This window comes from Saccostrea echinata, unplaced genomic scaffold (assembly GCF_033153115.1).
Source record: "Saccostrea echinata isolate AGI-Se365-2 ecotype Australia unplaced genomic scaffold, CSIRO_AGI_Sech_v1 ptg000006l, whole genome shotgun sequence".
Classification (NCBI taxonomy): Eukaryota; Metazoa; Mollusca; class Bivalvia; order Ostreida; family Ostreidae; genus Saccostrea; species Saccostrea echinata.
In genome coordinates this window covers 5,085,495-5,106,978 of record NW_026889755.1, presented here as the reverse complement: position 1 = coordinate 5,106,978, position 21,484 = coordinate 5,085,495, and the positions used below count along the sequence as shown (strand labels likewise).

Sequence of the window (21,484 nt, the reverse complement as noted above, 5' to 3'; positions counted from 1 at the left end):
ATCGTCGACGTAACAGTCACTATTTTCTCCTCAAAATCTATTTGATATATTTATTTTTAAGATCAGCAAAGATCAGTTGATTGAGAACTGACACAATTAGACCATCTATCTACTCACTGGAGCTTTTACTGGAAGGGCCCTATATCACGGGTGCTTTATCAATTTTTATTAAATTACGACTTTTTTTCAAACTAATTTAGTGGGAAAATAATAAATAAGAATATAATTGTTTTTTTGACTTATTGGAAATTTAGAAACTTTATTAAAAAAAATTATATGAATATAAGTTTTCCAATTAAGTTTGCCATGTACATACTTCGCAACGCAGAACATTGTTTAAAAAATTTCGTTAATTAAGAAATAAGGTATCATTTTAAAACTTTTATCGGGATTTAAATACGAGTTGATCATGTGATCAAATCCCACACACGTCGATCACGTGCCAACCCTTATTTACATCCCGATAAAAGTTTATTACCTATATTAACATTTCTGACAGATTTATTACGAATATTTGGGTCCTAAAGTTTTAAACCCATAAACTGATTTCTTTTTTTCAAACTTCAACGGTTATAAATTGAATTTATTGAAAGCGACGATCAATTATGACGTCACTATGAAATTACGTAGATTATTTACGACTAAACAATCAATTTATGGTCATACGACGAACCTGTTTTTACAACATAAAAAAGTTTCTGAGGCTACTATTTTATACTTTGTGCTTTATACAATAGTAGAACTGTTCACTGTGAAATCGCTAATTTTCATGTGGGTTAATGTTTTCGAGGTATGAAGCGACCAACGAATTCATGATCACCACGAATTGTACAATTTCATATACATAACTACTGAACACTTCTCAAACCTCGAAATCAAATCCACACAAACCAATATATTTACCTCAAACTTCGAAAATTTGACACCCTCGAAAATATGTGATTTTACAGTATGCATAAGTGTAGAATATGTACTTTCAGAACACAGACATTGAAAGCCAGTAATGCAGACAAAAGAACGATGAGTGCAGAAACAAACCTATCTGATATTAATAGTAAGTCAAATTTCACAGGGTTTTCCTATCACGAATACGTCAGTCTCGAACAGAGTTCAATTAAAATGAAATATTTAAATTAAGAAATTTAAGATATCCTGTTAAATACCGGGGAAAAACATCTTTAATTACACTTGATTTTGACATTTAACAACATAATTGAATTCAATTTCATTTACTGTAATACGCATTTTTGTTAATTTAAGCACCCTCAAAAACAGTAAACGAAGGTTTAAGAAATATTTATGAGAATATGGAGGGAACGTCATATTTCAAGGAGAAGAAGGACTCTAACGTTATTTCCAATAAGCACAGCAAAGAACCGAAAACAAGAAACAATGAGCGCGACGATGACATTGATAATGATGAGAAATTACATGACGAAAATCCATACGGAGATTTCTATATAAATGAAAAAACTATCCCAGATATAAATATCGAAGATTTAGAAAGTACTATTAAGGAAAAACGAAAAAATGAAGATGATGGCTTCAAAAGAGAGTATGCGGTAAGGAAATTTTTGTGTAAAAATTTCTAAATCTTGAAGAGACATTTTATTTTGATTAAAGTATTTGATTTGTATAATAGGCCATGCCTTATGGTGAGAAGTACCCTTGCGACGCTGGAAAACAACCAGAAAATGTACCAAAGAACAGATTCAAGACAACATTTCCATGTACGTTCAGAATCTTCTTGCAAAAATTACCGTCACGGTAGCTTAGTCGGTAGAGTGCTCGCTCCGTGATGGGAAGGTCGTGTGTTCGAATCACGGCCGCGACTGACCTAAGTCAATAAAAAATAGGTAGCAACTGTTCCTTCGCCAAGCTCTCGGCATGTTGAAGTGAAAGTTGCGGGTCTTTCAGATGAGACCTTAGAAACCGAGGCCCCGTGTCACGGTAGGCGTTGGCACGATAAAGAACCCTCACTGCTCAATGGCCCTGAGTGCCGAGTAAAGGTCTTAAATTTGAAGACCTTCACCGGTATATGGTGACGTCTCTATATGAGTGAAAAATTCTCGAACGGGACGTTAAACAACAGCAATCAATAAATCAATCTTGCGAAAATTTCATATTGATAAAATAAAACGACTGTAAATTACACATTTTTTTTTTCCAAATGATCATTTTTCTTTGACAAAGGTATTACAGATAAGATCAATGTAATTTCTTATTATGCTTGAGAATTATTCAATGTTGCAAAGGCACGCAAACTTTAATGTCTTGCAATCTAAATATGTTATCTATTGTGCTTAATTTTTAACAAATGAAAATTGATACTTTCAGACGATCATTCCAGAGTCAAACTGTCCAACAGCCAGTCAGACTACATTAATGCCAATTTTATTGAGGTATGTATTTGAAAGGATGGTCTTCAAGGATATCCCCTCCTCCTCCAGGAACGATAAGTCTTAAAATTCTCACTGGATTTCTCAAAATTAGTTTGAAGGTGAAGTTTTTTGTTGCAACAATTCTCATTTCATGCATCTTAATATGAATCACTGTTCTTTAAGGTCTAATAAACGGTCTTTTTAAAAATTGAATTTGTACCCCAAAACATTTTTAGAGAAATTGAATTTCCTTTAATATAGGCTTAGGTACCAGTGCTTATTTCTTGTAAAAAAAAAGTTGAAGTGATTTTTGATGTCTTGCAATGATAGCATATGCTTTTTACCCCATGTATTTTACAAAAATTGAAGCAACTAGAAAAACTAAAATACAGTACATTTACAACAATACAGTTTTCTCCGAATGCCTTGATACCTGTAAAGTGTAATTTTGTTATCCTAAAATATATATGATTAACTGCAATGATGAACTTTGAGGAGATACCATGGGTAAATACATATTACTTTGTGAATTCAGAGACATTTTGTGAGCATGTTTAATTACTTAACCACAGAGGATCGGATAACTTTAATTATGGTCATATAATGGCGGTCTGTACATATCATTTTGCATTGCACAAAAATAACAAAAGTAACTATATTTCTCTTCTTAATTTGCAAATAATTTTATTGTGAAAAGATAAGACATAAACTGCAATAATTATTTTATCCGCATGCAAAAAAAAATCCAGATTTTATTATCAATTATAAATTTACCTCTATATGTGTCACATCATGTACACCTGAATTGGGATATGTCTTAGGGTGCAATTCTATGTAAATTTTCTATATAATGATACCTTTTTTCAGGGTACAAAAAAGCCAGATGAATATATTGCAGCACAAGGTACAATATCTTCTTTCCCTTCATTGTTACATGTACTATATTAAGAAACTATAAGAACACATGACGGCAAATAGAATCCTGTTTCAATTTCATACATATTTCTTTTTTTCTCTCTGACACAGGACCTCGTCAAAACACACTGACAGATTTCTGGTCCATGATTTGGCAGGAGAATGTTGCGCAAATAGTTATGCTTACCAACCTCAAAGAAGGGAACAAAGTAATTTGATTTTAATTTGAAAAGTTACAGAGAGTGATATGGGAATCTGATACATTAAATGCATAAAATGGCATACATATACTAAAATGTGTATGTTATCTTTGGATTACATGTACTTCGCTTTGCAATAGTAGATATCGAAATTCAATGTCAATTAGAAACCTGAGTGAAAATTTCGAGATTTGTGACGCTTTAATCTAAGATAACCTTCTTTTACCTAACAGATAAAATGCACCAAGTACTGGTCAGATTTGAATCAATCTAATGCCTTTGGTTTGATATCACTATGCACGGAAGAAGAGCAAAGCTATGCCAGTTATAAAATCAGGAAATTTAGGGTAACCTACAAAGGGGTGAGTCATAAAATTATGTTTTGAATTGTTCTTTTTTGAAAATAGAAATATGAGTTTTAGTTTATATGCAAAGTTTCCAAAATTTATTTGAAAAAAGGTTACGACAAATATTAGTTTTGGGGATTATTTCTGTATGAGATAAGGGGACAAACTGCCTCTATAATGAAAGGCAGTTTAATGCATATTAGTCTGCAAACTATTATCTTAAACATCGCTCTGTTCATGCTGAATCCGATTCGGTTTTATAAAAAGTACTAATTCTAATTTTAATAAAGGAAACTATTATTCATTAGTACTGAGAGCACATTTAAAGACGATCACATGTACTCCAAACAACAACCGTTTACTTGTCTGATGAATAAATCTTTCCTTTCAACCATTTTGTTTTAAATAGTAACAAATTATCACAAGAAATATTCATAATTCTACATAATTTTTTTTCTATATCTAAACTGGATTTCTGTTTAATTGAACGTATGTGCACTCGAAATACTTATTCCATAAGAAAATTGTATTTTCTAAGCATCAGCTAAAAAAATCTCGCCTGGTAACGCAGTATCACTACACAGCCTGGCCGGATCACGGGACTCCGGAACCGCTCTGTCTTGTAGTTTTCCATGACCAGGTAACAAGGACAAAAGATAACCAAAATGGTGGCCCAACATTAGTACACTGCAGGTTTGAAAAATATGATTACTCATGAACTATATAAAATTTAATACTATCGTGCTTCACAGTACTCAAACGTCATTATAGAAATTTAATAATTGACATATGAACTTGATTTTAAGCATATACAAAATTATTTTCAGCTTTTTCCTTTTATTCATTTACATGGGGAAACACCTAAACCTAAACATTTGTTGCCAAAACAAACAAACAAACAAACAAAAATAAAAAATAAACAAAAACAAAACAAAAAACAAAAACGAATGAAAACTACTAAAGTATATCAAAACCATTTATATTAAATGATATGTTGGCTGTATTTATCTTACATTTTATAAAGATTTAATTAACTTTAAAAGAGTTTTTAATTTTTTTTTCAAAGTTCTTTTGATAATTCTAGTGCTGGTATCGGACGTACAGGGACATATATCGCTATTGACGCTTTATATAAGGAAGGCAAAACAGAGAGGAAAGTCAACATTGCGGAATACGTCAAGAAAATGAGGGAAAATAGAATGAACATGGTCCAGACTTATGTGAGTAAGCTTGCGTTAGTAAGCATATAATATCCATTTTTGGCAAATTGCAAGTGAATTACATACAGTTACAATATTAAGTCATAAAGTTACAAAATTTGGTAGCAGTCACGTTTAATATCAGTATTTCCCCTCCGCTCACAATTATTTGTTATTCCATCATTTTGATAAAGAATTCATACCTAAGAGAATAGGAAATGAAAGAACTAGATTTTATTGCCAGATGGTAATTTATCGAAAAGGAAAGGGTCTCAATCATTCATACAAAAATATTAAGCATACTAGAATTATAAACATGCTACGCAGAGCTGTTTTTGAATCTTTTAGGAGCAGTATATTACTATATTTCTGGCACTTGACGCTATGTTCAAATCTCCAACCTGTGTACAAACCAAACTTGAATTCTTAAGGAAAGCAGAGTTAATGACACGTGATAAACCAGCCAATGAAAGTGAACTAAGAAAGGAGTTCCAGGTAATATTAAACATCAGAGAATTGACTTAGGGAAGGGTTGGTATCAAGAAATCATAATGTAAATCTCTGTTTTTAAATACCTTACATAATCTTATAAAGATACCTGTTTTATGTTAATGTAATTATCCCAATTTGCTGAAGGTCCATACTTTGCTTAATATCATAAACTCATTTTTTGTGTATAATTCAACCATGGCGAAAAAACTTCTTTTTAGAATCTACTAAGAGTTCGACCGTCATACACAGAAGCCGACTATAAGCTGGCGTTACAGAGCGGGGAAAGTATATCTTCTGTTCTTCCACGTAAGCTAATCGATTTAAATTAAAAATGACTGTTAATTTACTGCTTATAGATATAAGGGTTCTCGCTAATCAGTCTGCCATTGTGCAAACGGATAATGATTCGTTCGCCTTATATTTCTTCTTTCTTAATAACGTTGTGCCTTATTTAACGAAATATAATTTTACTATGCAACTTCACTGAGAGATTCTTGCTAATGTCTATCAAGCAGTTTGTGTCACATATATAATTTAAAAAAACCTTCCTTACCATAAGATTCACCTTTGTTTTGTCTCTATCTTCAAGAGGTCACTTTCTTATGTTTTACATTGATTATGAAATAATATTACAATAACATCAGATTATATTTATTAACTTCATTTATGTACAAAATGTTCTTGTGGCCTATTCACCGTAAGCACTTTATTTGCTAACTTAAAGTTTCCTTCATACCAAAAACCTTACCTGGCTTCGGGGCCAAAAAACTTAGACGAGCTAACTTTTGATCGCAGTCTTACTTTTTCACTATTAACTCCTTTTGTAAAAGTGAAACTGAGATCAAAAGTGAGCTTGTCTTAGTTTTATGGCCCCGGAGCCTGATCTTATGAGTGCTATTCATTCATGTTCTTTGGTTTGGTTTTACACTTAAGTACTTTATGACATTGTTATAAAGTGAATTGTCTTAGCATACAATCTAATAAATTCCACGACATATATTTTGCTCAACCTCAACAGCATTTAAATACCTTTTTGTCATTTGAAGTCTAAAGGCATAGTTTACAGTAAGGTGTATAAAGTGAGGATTTCTTGTTTTAGTTGACAAGTACAGCCTTTTTCTGTCTTCAAATATACCAAAGCGACGCAATTACATCAATGCGGTTTCACTACCTGTACGTAACTATTTTTATTAGATCATGTCTCTTGCTCAATTAGTTTGTTTTTATAAAACTACATAAAGAACGTGATAAAATGGATATTGCAAGTAAGGTTGATTCTAAATCAAAAGAGATTTTTAAAAATTATACTTAATCAACAAGATAAGGATCTTCTAATTTTTGCTTTCAACTTGGCAATATTAATATTTTGATGATTTTAATTCCATGCAGACTCTGAACTTTTCCCAAAGAAATTGCCTTTGAATTTTATACCTTTTATCTCAGTCTTACACCAAGAACAATGGATTTATAATAACTCATTATCCGTCACCAGAGGACGCTGTGGACTTCCTGCGCCTGCTCACTGACCATGCGTCAGAAACGGTGATTTGTATGGATCCTTTGAGAGAGGTTGAGTCAGTAGGTGGATTTGAAGTCTTGTTCTGTTTATGTTCATGAACTGTGTTTTTTAAAGAACTCCAATTGAAAATTTTATAAGTTCATTATGTAATTTAGACACAGAAATGGTTGCCATCTACCAACAATTCAAAAGCTTTATCCTTCTTTACTGTACACTGCGAGCAAGAGAAAGTCACTGAAATGAAATGCACCATAATCAACATCATTCAGAATGGAGTAAGTAGTATTTTTGGTCAATGTTCATTTTTAATGTTTCATGACTGATATATTGCATAAAATGTTGTTTATTAATTGCATATGTGGTATATGTGATTACTACACCTGATTACTTAACCTCATTTGTCAATTCGTAATACATGTACATGCACTTTCCTATTTTTTTTTAGCTAAAAGAAGCAGATTAATAATAAGAATATCTGTTAACTTTCCTAATAAAGCTTACTTTTTCCACATAATTTCTTCAGGAAAATAACGAGAGTTGTTTGGTATCGGTTATAGAGCCAAAGGAAAACTTTCAAACAACAGATCGTTCCCAGGTGACAGCGCAGATGTTACGTTTGGTTTCATTTGTTCTTCAGAGTGAAACAGAAGGCCCTATAACGATAGTCAGCAGGTAATTTAAATCAAGCTCCTCTGAGACTACTCAAGGAGTTTATTTCTGGTAAAACTAAGTTTTAGATAAACTTATCTGATAAATGAAGTCCTCATCCTAATGAATTAAATATTACTGAAACTAAATACCCCCCCCCCTTCAATCAAATATTGTCATGTTTCCAGAGATATAAAATATGTACTTGTGCTCCGTTTAATACCTGTATAAGCCCCGACAAACAATCAACAAAAATAGCATCATAATCATATCTTCACTTGATGACTTTGATATAATTAATAGTTGTCTAGATGGAAAAAAATCGTGTATATATTTTTCAAAGCCTGTATCTATTCGTTGCTTGCTGTAGATATTTAAATTTCTGATGAACATAAAACGGAGTGACCTTCTAAGAAACAAAGTTCATTTGAAAAAATATTAAACACTATTTTATATATAGGCATACATCATTCTAAAATGATCAGTAGTGTTTAAAAATGCTGAAATTAATATTGGTCATTTAGATTAGAAATAACTGAAAGGGCTCAGAGAATAAAGATATTCAAGTAGTTTTCATCATCCCTTTCAGTTTAAAGCATTAACCCTATACACTTGAGGGTTTAAATTGCCAGTGATACTAGGATGCATACAAAAATTACATACGATTTCACTATTCCCAGTTGAATCTGAAACAACAATCCCAAGTTTGTTCAGTTGTGGATATTAATTTTAATTATTAGTGATGGCGCTGCCCTTTGTGGAGTGTTCTGTGCTGTATATAATGTGATACAACAGTTGTCTATGGACGGAGAGGTGGATATTTTCTCTACTGTCCGTATGTTACAGATACATCGACCAGAACTGTGCTCCACCGTGGTAATTTTCCATCAATTCATATTAAAACATCAGAGTACAATTCTCATTTTCTCTGTCTGACTACTATGTGCAATGAAAATTGAAGGAAAATAATAAAATGTTCTGTATGATGTTATGTTTTAGGAGGAGTACAGAATGGTTTACGATGTCGTGTTGGATTACATTCGGGCACAAGAGGACTCATCTGAGGAAAATATTTACTGCAACCAATAATGGCAGTCTGTAAAGAAAGTGTTAATTACTTTAAGTCTGATTTTTAAGTACAGTGTATAAAAGATGGAATAAAGGATTCCAGTGTTTTTGTGGGAAAGTGATGTGTAGTAACAAATATAAATCCTTATCTATTTCTTCTCATGATAAATTTGTGTTGATGTCAGTACAAGGCTACTTAACATGTATCTATGCAATTCGCTGATTTTACTGTCCATTATAGAAATATATTATAAACTCATTTCTTATCCCCGACACAGAAGAGTACCGTGGATTGCTATTTTATGTAAAAATATTTATTTAGTATTTCAAATCTAAGTAGGAAACTTTAATTGTCTAATATGTAAAAATAGAATTTTGAAATGTTCTCAGAAAGATAACACTAAAATAACATCATACTATCCCTAAACTTTTCCAAAATTATATAGGTGTTTCATTTCCCCAATTTTCACCGAAGAACTGCGAACGATAGTATTGTTCTGCCGCCTACCTCCAAGTCAAATTTCAAAAGTTAACGTATTTAAATGATTTTTTTGATATTTATATAGATATTTATGTGAATTTTCATAAAACATTACCTTTTTGGGAAAACAAAGGGAGATAACTCCTTAAGTTTTGCAAAAATTTCGTTTTTTACTATAGAAATCAACGGAAAAGAAGGGGAATATTTTTAAAACATCCCCCCTCCCCGCGAAACAGAAATTCATTTTTAAGGGTTTTATGAATTGTTATTCCACAAATTCATACCAAAGCTTTTGTTGTTTCACTGGGGGGGGGGGGGGGGGGACGTTTACAGACAAATAACTGAAAAAATGGTCATTTTATTACCATTTTCAAATGAGATTACAAATAAAATAAGATCTGTAATCAATATTTTATGTTAAATTTTACATAAACATACGGAAAATTTTAAGGACCATTTATCCATTTCCATGTGTTTTCGAAAATCTAGCGATTTTTAAAGCCTGAATTTAGTGGATAAATTTTTTAATCCCCCTTCTGAAAGGAGACGTAACAAAGAGCAATTAAGTTTTTGACACTGGTTTCAATATTATTAATCAATTATAATGAGCTCTTCTTTGCATTCAATCAAGTTTTAATGACCAAATTGCCATTTATATTAAATTAAATGGGTGTAAAATGTAGGCAGGTGTCGAGAGTTAGCGTGCGTGGTTCTTATAAGGTTTGTCGAATATTGCCTTGTTTTACTTAAGAGATATCAGTTATTTAATGAGAGCGGCAAGATATTTGAATTTTTGACGAAAATTGTTTTTTGTTATTTATCCTTAAACTAAATTTAAGAATACCTCTTCAAATGAGACGCTTCTTATTCTTAAACTTCAATTCACAACGAACAGTGATCAGTTTTATAAATCCCGTAAAAAGTACGAATCGTGAACAGAGCAGAAACAGGTGTCCGTCATTTTGTCCTCTTATATACATGCAGGCATTAACAATGGAATACATGTTAAAAATATTTTGTCAAAGCAAATTAAGGAAAATGTGAAATATTTATTTTTATCATGTTTTATAAAAAAATTGTACTGGTTAGGACCAGAAAATGTAAATACCTATGTTGATTTTAAAGTATCTCTGCATATAGCATCTTTCTGTTCATCTATTAAAGAAAGATGTATTTTCGGAAAGAGGGAGGTTCTTAAAAAAATGTGGGAGACTTTTTAACCTCTGTTAAATACGGAATCAATTGTCACTGCAATACAAACGTTCAAAGCAGTGAAATTCGGTGACTAGATCTTTGCGACATAGATTTTATCATTTGCATGTAGAGAATTATAAATCTTTAATAGGCGTTTCAACACTTCTTGGGATTTGTTTTATGAAAGTTATCCATGAATGTGCTTCTTTTCCAACAGTTCATTTAAAGTTTTATTATAATTCTGTTTATTTTTGCATAGATTTGATGGATGTTCAGCAATAAATTCTAATAATATATATTTGTTGTTTACAATAATGCGATTTCATAAATATATTAGATTGCATTCATGCAACTGACTGTATATAAAAAAATGTTCTTTTATACACAACCGTGATTTATTTATAGCGATATTATTTTAGTTATAGAGAACATAATTCTGACCCTTTTGAAAAATGAGTGGTATTTGTATATGTGGCTAGATAATGCAATTGATGAAAATATTCTTCCTGTGGCATACAATGATTTAATGACAATATCGACGTTTAGTGTTTGTCATACAAAGGACGAAAATGATGTACATAAAAGGCTCAAAAATGCTATATTTTAAATTTTTAACCTCTATTATGATTTATACATCAATGATCGGGAAAATATATAGGGTATAAATGTGAAGATGCTGAGACTTTTAAAAAATCAGTTTCAATTTTTAAATAATCTTTTAAACCCCTAAATTTTGCAAAATTTGTACGCTAGTCTCTTGATAGTCTGAGGAATTCAAAATTTGTTTTCGTTATCTGAGGGCCACTCAAAAAAATCTTCCTGACCATATTACATTTATTATAATTTCTGGTGTAATTTCAATTTGCTGTTTCCTTTAAAGATTCTTTTTAACTTTCGAGTGCAATACTGCATGATGAACTGTCACTTGAATGATTTTGAGGCTATCAAAAAAATTATCCATCGGTAGATACTCAAATATGAATATGAAGGGTGACCAGGAAAGATAGGAAATAATCTATATTTGCTGATGCATGACATAATTACATTAAGTAATATTAATGATCTGTCGTTTGAAGTTAATTACATAAGAAGCAATGCTAACTTAAAATAAATTCTCAATATGATCTAATGATCTATAGTATAGAGCACTTATCATAAGGTTTGCTATGGTTATTATATATAGATAACTCTCTTTGATAATAGTCACTCAAGCCATTTCTTTTGAAGGATCTTTTGAATCTACAATTCTCTTCAATATTATTCATTGTTGCTGTCTGGCTTCAAACAAACTCAATAATACTTAACCAGTTTCCAAGATGATAATAATCTTTTTTATGACAAGTGTTAATATTTCTCCTCTTGATTTAATCTTAAGGACAGAAGTTGAATTTGGACGATTATTTTGCAAACCTTAACCTTTTGTTTCATTATAAGGAAGAAGGACATCTCGTCGAACATTGTTATATTCATATAAAATTGATCCGGGGTTATAGGTGTTGAAATTCGTATAAATATAAAAAATCACTTAACTGTCCGAAAATTTATTGTTGACTAAAAATCTGCAACATTGCTGTAAAAAAATATCCATGTCCAACATTATGAGACATAGAAGAAGGTCTATTGTACCTTTATTGTAGATATAAAAGCAATATATAGCTTAAATAACATTATTTTTTTGTTTAGCATATGCGTTCATTTTAGAAGACTTACATGTAGGAAAAGATTATTGTCCCCCACTTTCGCGAAAGCGAGGGGACTTAAAATCTCATTCGTCTGTCTGTCAGTCTGTCCGTCACAAAATCCTTAACCTTGGTCATACCTTTTGAAGGAGAGAAGATAGGGCTTTCATATTTCACATGAACATTACCTGTGACAAGACCTTTCCAAATATACTATGATGTTTTACCCCGTTACCCTGACCTTGAAGTTTGACCTAATTTTCAAAATTTTATCGTTGCTTACAGCTTTTGTTTGAGAATATATAGGGCTTTCATATTTGACATGTACATTACCAGTGAGAAGGTGTTTCTGAGCATGCTCTGATTTTTGACCCCTTGACCTTAAATTTGATGATTATTTTTGACTGACATATAATAAGGCTCTCCTAATTGACAAGTGCATTACCTATGTCAAAATATTGCCGAATATGCTTCGATATTCGACCCCGTTTGCCTATTTTTCATACATTTCATCAGTGTTGCAAACTATTGAAGGAGCGAAAGTTGGGCATTAATATTTGACATGTGCATTACCTGTGACAAGCATTTCCAAATGTACTATAATTTTTTAATCCCATGACTTTGACCTTCAAGTTTGACCTACTTGAAAAAAATTAACATTGCTAATAACTTTTCATGGAATGAAGATTTGACATTTGTTTTAAGACCTTTCCGATTGTATACTCTGGTTTTTGATATTTTTTTCACATATGCATTACTTGTGACAAGATTTTTCGGATTTAATTATGATATTTGACCTCATGTCTTTGATCTTGAAGTTAGATGTAGTTTTGAGAAGCTATAATCTTTGCCATAACTGTTATAAATTCAATAGTTCATGTTTGTTTGTTTTTGGTTTTTTTTGCATAATGACAAGACTAGACACACACACAAGGCAGTTACAATATGCTATAAATAATGGCATCCCATCCACTAAGACACCATAGTTCTTTGAATTTGCTTGTCTAAGTAACTTTGACATTAATAATGAATCCACTTTGATATATTTAATCATTTCTTTTCTCATTCAGGTAGAAAGGCGAAAAACTTCCCCCTGTTATTTTTTATGGCAAGTATCTTTGAATGTAATATAACACGCCGCTAAAACTTCCCTTTTTATATACTTAAGCTTTTTATTTACAATGATCTCTGTGAATTGTCCCAATTCGTATCAAATAAAATCGTTCTCTTTAAATAAAGAAGGCCGTCTTAAAGGAGATATTAAAGCCATATCTAAAAATGCAGAAGTTCATGCCTGTTTTTTTTTTTTCAAATATCAAATGTTCAAAATTTAATATAAACGTCCTTGATTTGATAATAGAAGAATTAAGGATACCTTTTGTATAGTAAAATATACTTTAGAGATATCACATCTCATTCATCTATATTCACAAGGTAAGATTTTGTTTGTAGCTTGGAAGCTTTTACTTTCAATTATTTTACACATTCTTCTAAAACTTTTTAGTTAATTAATTTCATTGCTTAATAAGGGTAACTGTCTCACGCAATGAATCGATATGGGTTCACAATATTATAAGTTATAAGGACCGTCATAGTTCTCCTTAGCTAAAATCTTATCTTACATCTGTGTAGCAAATTTAAGGCCGAAAAGCCAAACGTAGACCATTTTCCTTTAAAACAAATGAATGTGTTTTTTCTGCTAAACTGCATGTGCCTAATAGTTTAGGACTGAAAGGTCACGTGGCACTCTACAGATGGTATTCACAATTCTGTTCAGGACTCTTGTTAGAACTTAAAGTAAAAGGGCGTGTTCCCTTGGTCAGGTATATTTCATTTTCTCAGGAACTGTTTTGTTTCAAAAATGATAATGATATCATAATTAAGGTAAGTCATCAGATAAATAATGTAAATATAAGATATAAATTTAATTTTCATGAGGTAAGTTAACTACAACGCTTTACGCCTGAATATATGTCATGTAGCGTTAAGCAATGAAGCGCCGAAGTTCATGCCCTCATGAATTTTTTAATCAATCACACATTCACTTCTTAAATGAATATTGATATAATGGATCTCGTCTAAATTGGAATGTACCTTTGTTACTTACCTCCTCGTTAGGAAGTATGAGAAGGGAGGGTTAAATAGTACTTCATACACTGCGTGCACGGCAATATTCAGAACGCAGGGTGAATACATTTCTCTTTGCAGCCAACAGAGAGCAAGTTGTCAGGGGTCACTTATCAGCAAAATAATGCCCATTTTCTTCAAGGAGATCTGGTTCTAACGATATAAAATCAGAAGAATCTCAGCTTCTATAGCAAAACTTATCCTCAGTTTTAACGTTTATTTAACTCTTTATCCTGACCTAATAGCCCAAAAGAAAATAATATCTTTTTGTAATTGACGGGAGAAATTATATACTAGGCTTTAATTTTTTATGACGAATAAATGTTTACTGGCAAAACTGATTAATAACTGAATTACTGAATCATAAATATGTTGAATTGAAATAAACCTATTATCTCAAGCATTTTGTACATCTACAATAAATTATTTGTTTGCTATATTTCTTTAGACCTTTTTTCAGATTAAAAGCGATGAATCTGAGAATTTTGCAGTTTCTCTTGTGTGCCGCACGTACTTTTGCTTATGGTGAGATTATAGGTTTATTCTGTTATTATAATTAATAATAGAAGGGTAAAATATTTGCATATATGAACATTCATATGCAGTCATCACGAAGTGCAGAATCAAGTCAGTGAAAAAGAAAGGGTCAATACTGCCAGCAGTTTTTCGCAATGTTTCGAAGTTTTAAAAGAAAGGGTCAATACTGCCAGCAGTTTTTCGAAATTGTTCGAAGTTTTAAATCATTGCAAAAACCGGGTTTTCTGTGTTGAATTAGTGTGAAAGTATTCCTGAATGGATAAAGGTATCCGATATATAATTTGTGAAATGAAATAAAGTCTCTCTCTCTCTCTCTCTCTCTCTATATATATATATAGATATATACCCTAATTTTTTAAAAAAAAATTAAGAGTAGATAGTTAAAATTTATTTATCTTTTTTGAAGGAATGTCTGTTTGTTAAACGTCCCTTTCGAATTTTCACACATATTGAGACGCCACCACTTGCCGGTGAATGCAGCAAATTTAGAACTATACTCGGTATTCAGGACCATTGAGAAATGTGGCATCTTTTTCGTGCCAGCACTTACTGCGACACGGTATTTCGGTTTATAAGGTTTTCTCCAAAGGACCTGTCTTCACCTCCCGCAGTGGGATTCCAACCTGCAACGTAAGAATCAACTCCTTACTCCACGACTCATTGAAAAGTTAAAGTTTGGTAAAATTTTGCAAAAGTGGATCAAATTCTGATTCAAAAAGCCAATGCTTTAGCCAGTTGTACGGTGTTCGTAAACATTTTGGAAAATGGGTCAAATCCAAGTGTTCTTTGTTCATTTTTTGTCAAATTTTTCACAGAGTATCATTGGCCCAAAGGCTTTTATTTGTACTAGACCATTAAACAAGGGGAGATAATTAGATTAATATTTGTTTGTTTGTTTGTTGTTCAACGTCCCTCTCGAGAATTTTTCATTCATATGAAGACGCCACCACTTGCCGGTGGAGGGCTACAAATTTTGACCTATACTCGGCACTTAGGGCCATTGAGCAGTAAGGGATCTTTTTCGTGCCAGCACCTACTACGGCACGGGACCTCGGTTTATACGGTCTCATCCAAAGGACCGGTCTCAACGTCCCCCAATGGGATTTGAACCGGCGACGTAAGGATCGACTCCTTACCCCGTGACTCTAGAGCAGCCGCCCTAACCACTGCGCCACACGGGCGACAATTAGATTAATAAAGTATTGGTTGCTAAAAAAAAATCTTTATTGCAAGACCCACTTGGCAGATTATCAACAAACTTATGCATAAGGATGAGGACATGTTTTACATTAAAAATTGTTCAAGGCATCACCCAGGGTTGAACATGGCATCAAACTCACTCCAAACTTGACCTAAAATTATGTTTTGTTAAAAGTTTGATATTTTCCGACTAAAAGGACTAGAATAATCAATTGCTATCAGTTTATGCATCTTAGAACTTTATTTGGTTATATTGTAAAAATAAATTTGAAATGAAGTCCCCATGATATTAATTTTGAAAAAAAAATCAACCAAATTTTGTCCCCGCGAAAACATCCGCTTCTACAGTGCTTATAGTCAAGGACATATAGTGAAATGACTGGCAGGGGTCTCATGATGATAGGCTTTCTTGATAGGGCACTAGTGGAAAGTCCCCCACAGAAATATTTATAGGATTTTACATAGTTTGTGGTAGGATATGATTTTTTATCCAACTTGTGTGTTTTTATTCCCAAGCCTTAGTAAGGAGCTCTAGCTCTAAATATTGATCTCTTCGTAACTCTTTTATTAAAATTTTTAATATGCATTTTTAAAGATGAAATGGTCCTGTTGGCTCCTTGTAACTTTTTCAATATCAGATAATCCCGCATCTCCTATTTAAATATATTCATGCTGTGCAGAATTTGAAAATCAAGACAATACATCTTTAACAGAAGAATAAATGCAAGCTAAAGGAAAGTCTTCATTTATTGACTTATGTTTCATTTAGAAAGAAAGTACAAAATTAGACGGAAGACTTAAATATGTACCAGGTACTTGTTGCTAACTTTGCATGATATCTTATAAGTAAAGTACATGTACTGAAGTATCTTTTCGGTTACATTTGCAATATTAAAAAATACTCACCACTTTACTTTCAACATATTTTGACTTCTAAAACAGGTTTTACTTTAGAAGAGAAGTAATACATTTAGATAATATATTTACGCTCTTCCTACCAAGTTAATATACTATATATAATTTCACAAATACTTCTCTTGAATTATATAAAATAACTGGATGACTAAGAAACAATTTCTGAGAACATCACGTTCCTTCTTGGTATGAAATAATTTGCGTAAATGGTGTAAAACGTTGTCAATTATAATGGAAAACACTATAAGCACCTTGATAAAATTTGATAAACATTAACTTATCTTCATAGTTGCACAAGAAAGTAACAAACGTATCCCTTTTTTACACAATAAGCTGGCATTGACCCTACATTCAATAATTATTATTCTGCTTTAAATATTTAAGTATTTTAATATAATAAATCATCGTCAGTTTAAAAAATCGCAATCTTGCGTTCTCTAGCCTATAAAATGCAGAGCATTTTCTTTAAAAAAAAAAGCCATAAAAATGCAACCAAATTATTGTTCTCTCAATCTTAAAAGAAACCACAAGTATTAATGTTAAATTCAATTTTCCCTTGAACCTCTTTGTATTGCTGTTGTTATTTTCTTATTCAACATTACTGAACAACTATTTTGAAAAAAAATTATGGTAACAAAAACTGTCAATATAAAAAAATTATATGTATAAAAGATTTTTGACAGTAATTTCTGCCGCTGAATATTAGACCTTATATGGCAGCTACATGTACTACTGTAACGGACAATATTCGATTGTTATATACGTGCATCGGAGCCTTAAATTTAGTTTATTCTTGAGTAGAAGGCAAACTTGCTCAATCAGTAGCGTTTACAGAAGAATTTGTTGAACATATGGTTATTCAAATTTCATATTACTTCTCAAATTGCAAATAAAACCAATAACATTTATTCTTTTTATGTCATATAAAACTCATGATTGAAAAAGTAGTAATCACAAATGAGACAAGCAGATGCAACAATGCACCAAGAAATCAAAGACACTGTACTTAATGTGAAAAATGATATTGGAGACTAGTAATGTCAGCTCGTAACTAATCGTGTGTATCATCAAGCCAAAATATAAGATGACCAAATGCTTTTCTTTTAATTTTCAATCAAAAAGGTATATGTTACCAATAACCTTAGAAAATTCATAAATATAATTAATAAAACTGTTACCCTTCTATAAATCTTGCTTAATTTTTTTTATGCAAGATTTCTTTATGCAGCTGTGAGAACGAATCAAACTTGAAACCGAAGTAAATGAATTTGACTTTATTTCCTTTTTGACAAGGTGCATACATTGTAAGATTTGCTGAGTTTTTCCTCTACGTTTCAAATACAACGTTCAAAGAAGACGGCCATCTTTGTTTTCATGAAATACAGACAGTGAGCGGCACACCAACAGAAGACCAGATGATAAACTGTTCTACTTATGGACGATATGTTATATATTACAATGAGCGGAGACAGGATGTGACGTATCCTGCTTACTATTCTCAGTTCGCATTCAATGAGCTTTGTGAAGTGGAAGTTTTCGGTGAGGTCTAACAAAATACAGTATTGGGCCATCTTTAAAAGATTGTTGGGTTGCCCTCTCCCGACCGACTGGCTACAAGTGAATAAACTCAAAACTTGAGTCGGGCCCAGGAAGCAATTTTTTTTTTATACATTCCGATTAAGGTTTGAAAATTCAGCATTGTCCTGAAATTTTCTGGGAAAATCATTTCTAACCTACCTACTGACCCACTTTTTCATCCTGAGTTGGGACAGGGCAAACAAACATTATTTTAAAGTTGGCCTTGTCTATTCGTAATGAAAATCACATTTATACTAGCGGGTTCTATAACTCGTTGTTGAAGTATTCTACATGTTGGTTAAAAAATCTGAAAATAAAATTTATGTATTTTCATCAATCTAGATGTTAAGTTAATAAATATTGTTAAGCAGGCTGCCCTGTTCCTTGATATTACGGACAAAATTGTAACCAAACATGTTCAGAGAACTGTCAGGGTAAACAGTGTGACGCCGTTACTGGTAACTGTGTGAATGGTTGTACTCCAAGATATCAAGGACTGTTCTTACACGCACTGTTCTTATTGTAAGTTATATTCGTTTCCAGTATTTCTTTCGTCTTTCAAAAAGTTGCAGTTTGTTTATCAACATTAAATGAAACCAAAGCCTTCTAAATGTTTTAGAACTATGCACGGTAACTCTCGATTCCCGCCCCATTTTTACACCCATTTAATTCAATACAAATGGCAATTTGACCATAAAATATTTGTTGAATGCAAAGACGAGTACAATGGTAATTGATTCATAATTTTAATACCAGAGTTAATTAGTTAATTACTCTTAATTCCACCTCTTTTTATAAGGGGGGTAGACGATCTTTTCCGTTGGAATCGGGTTATAAAACATCACCAGATTTTAAAATATTCTTGGATACAATTAAATGTTCCTTAGAATTTTTCTTATGTTTAACGCATATATAATTAAACATGTATGATTAATAAAATGCAATGTTTTAGTTGTAAAGCCCTTAAAAATTAGTGAAAAAAATGAACATTTCGCAGTTTTTTTGTCTGTAAACATATGTTCCCTCCCCCTTCCTAGCGAAACAACAAAACCTTTCATACGAATTTTTAAAATATCAATTCTTAATACCTGTAAAAAGGAGTTTTTGTTTCGAGGGGGATATGTTTTAAAAATATTTTCCGTTCTTCATTGATTTCTACAGTGAAAATCACACGTGTTATCAAAATTATAGAATTATCTCTCTTTGTTTTCCCAAATAAGTTATGTTTTGTGAAAATCCATGAATATCTATATGAATATGAAAAAAAAAAATATTCAAATATGTTAACTTTTGAAAATTGACTTTAAGGTAGGCGGAAGAACAATACTATCGTCCGCTGTTTTTTATTGTGTGGAGCATTATAAACTTGTATTTAATTGTTTTTGCAAGTGAACTTGGCCTTAGGGAAACCTGCCTGGCAGCAAAACATTTGGCCAGGTAAACCAGTAGCATGGGGAGCAGAGAAGGCTGTGGATGGGAAATACTCTGATCGCTCAGCTGTAGGAAACCAATGTGCAATTTCAGGCCCCGGTCAACGAACAGCAACGTGGAGAGTAGATCTAGAGAGAATTGTGAGCACAAGTCACATCAACATCTTCTACAGGACTGATAATACACCGAGTAAGTAATCACTTAATTTTGAGTCGATTAAGCATAAGACAGATAACGGACAAGTATTATCACTTTAGAAATATGAAATAAGGGAATTCACCTACATCATTCTTTTGATAAAAAGACTTTGCACTTAGTACTCTGCGATCTTTGTTTTTCTTAATTTTTCCTATTAAATTTTAATCTGTTCATCATTATGCAATTTTATAAGAAAATATTTTCTAACATTTGATATTGTTTATAGTAGATATTTTTATATCAGTTACTGTTCATTTTTTGCAAGTTTCATTGTTTAAATAAAGGTCACTCTACATGTGTATAACGATATGCAGGAAATATTGTAATTTGTTCCAGTAAATTTTGATGGAGAAAAAAAAACTTGCACATGCATAATAAACATTTATAGTCTTTGACTAGTAGAGTAATAGTTTGGCCGAATTTAGAAAAAAATCTTTTTTTGTATTTCCCATTTATCACGTCATTACACAGAAAAAAAAACCATGTTGATGTATGTGTAGTGATTCAGTCCGTTTATTCAGGTCCTAGTGCATACTACGATCGCTTTGCTGGATTTTTCCTCTTCGTTTCAAACACAACCTCAAAAGAAGACGGACATCTCTGTTTCCACAAAATACAGCATGTGAATGGAAGTCCATTAGAGAACCAGACAATAGACTGTCCTGTTCAAGGACGACATGTGATATACTACAATGAACGTAGACAGGGTGTTATCTACCCTAGTTGCAATGATTTGTGTGAATTAGAAGTTTATTGTGAGATTAAAACAGTTTTATTGTAAACAGTTCGTTATATAAAATGGATATTGTAATGTTACCTCATTGTCTGAAATGGTGTATGATATTGAAACATTTTATTGTCTTAATACAGGATGTTCTGATCCTAGACATTATGGAGAATATTGTGACAGATTATGTCCTGAGAATTGTCATGAGCAAAGTTGTGTTATCACCACAGGAGACTGCCTTGGCTGTAACCAGGGATATAAAAGTCCTAAGTGTAATCAAAGTAAGTTTTTTTAAAATAAAATCGTATATCGCTCACAGACATAAAAATGAAAATTTGAGTGAAAATATACTGCCGTATTATATGTTACCATGTCAAATATGAATTATTCTTATGAAGGTTTATACACATCTTGACAAAATTACAAATCAAACATTTTTCAGACCTGTTTACTCTTACGATTTGTATGGATTTTCAGTCCAAAATACGTCTCACGTTTTGCTATAACGAAAATAAGATCATATGGATTTTAGCAATTAGTTTCCGTTATCTGTCTCAGTTTGACGCTTTTTAATCGCTAAAAGAGAGAAAATTTTCAAACATTCAAGTTGCCAAAACGCGGTGGTTTAAAAAAAATGACAGAAATAAC

At 32.0% G+C, this 21,484-nt stretch overlaps 1 protein-coding gene across 1 annotated transcript in view; it reads left to right on the top strand.

Annotated features, from left to right (window-relative positions):
* Positions 1-8,846, top strand: part of LOC133180195 (receptor-type tyrosine-protein phosphatase epsilon-like) — a 31,731-nt gene extending 22,885 nt beyond the window's left edge. Inside the window, exons 11-27 of the mRNA XM_061314760.1 lie at positions 981-1,054; positions 1,261-1,562; positions 1,643-1,730; positions 2,338-2,402; positions 3,249-3,285; positions 3,408-3,505; positions 3,730-3,858; positions 4,382-4,536; positions 4,928-5,063; positions 5,391-5,537; positions 5,753-5,840; positions 6,634-6,707; positions 6,978-7,112; positions 7,209-7,328; positions 7,577-7,725; positions 8,442-8,577; positions 8,701-8,846. Of these exons, the coding sequence (XP_061170744.1) occupies positions 981-1,054; positions 1,261-1,562; positions 1,643-1,730; positions 2,338-2,402; positions 3,249-3,285; positions 3,408-3,505; positions 3,730-3,858; positions 4,382-4,536; positions 4,928-5,063; positions 5,391-5,537; positions 5,753-5,840; positions 6,634-6,707; positions 6,978-7,112; positions 7,209-7,328; positions 7,577-7,725; positions 8,442-8,577; positions 8,701-8,790 (2,023 nt within the window). The 3' untranslated portion in view covers positions 8,791-8,846. The remainder of the gene's footprint in view (positions 1-980; positions 1,055-1,260; positions 1,563-1,642; positions 1,731-2,337; positions 2,403-3,248; positions 3,286-3,407; positions 3,506-3,729; positions 3,859-4,381; positions 4,537-4,927; positions 5,064-5,390; positions 5,538-5,752; positions 5,841-6,633; positions 6,708-6,977; positions 7,113-7,208; positions 7,329-7,576; positions 7,726-8,441; positions 8,578-8,700) is intronic.
* The last annotated feature ends 12,638 nt before the right edge of the window (positions 8,847-21,484 follow it).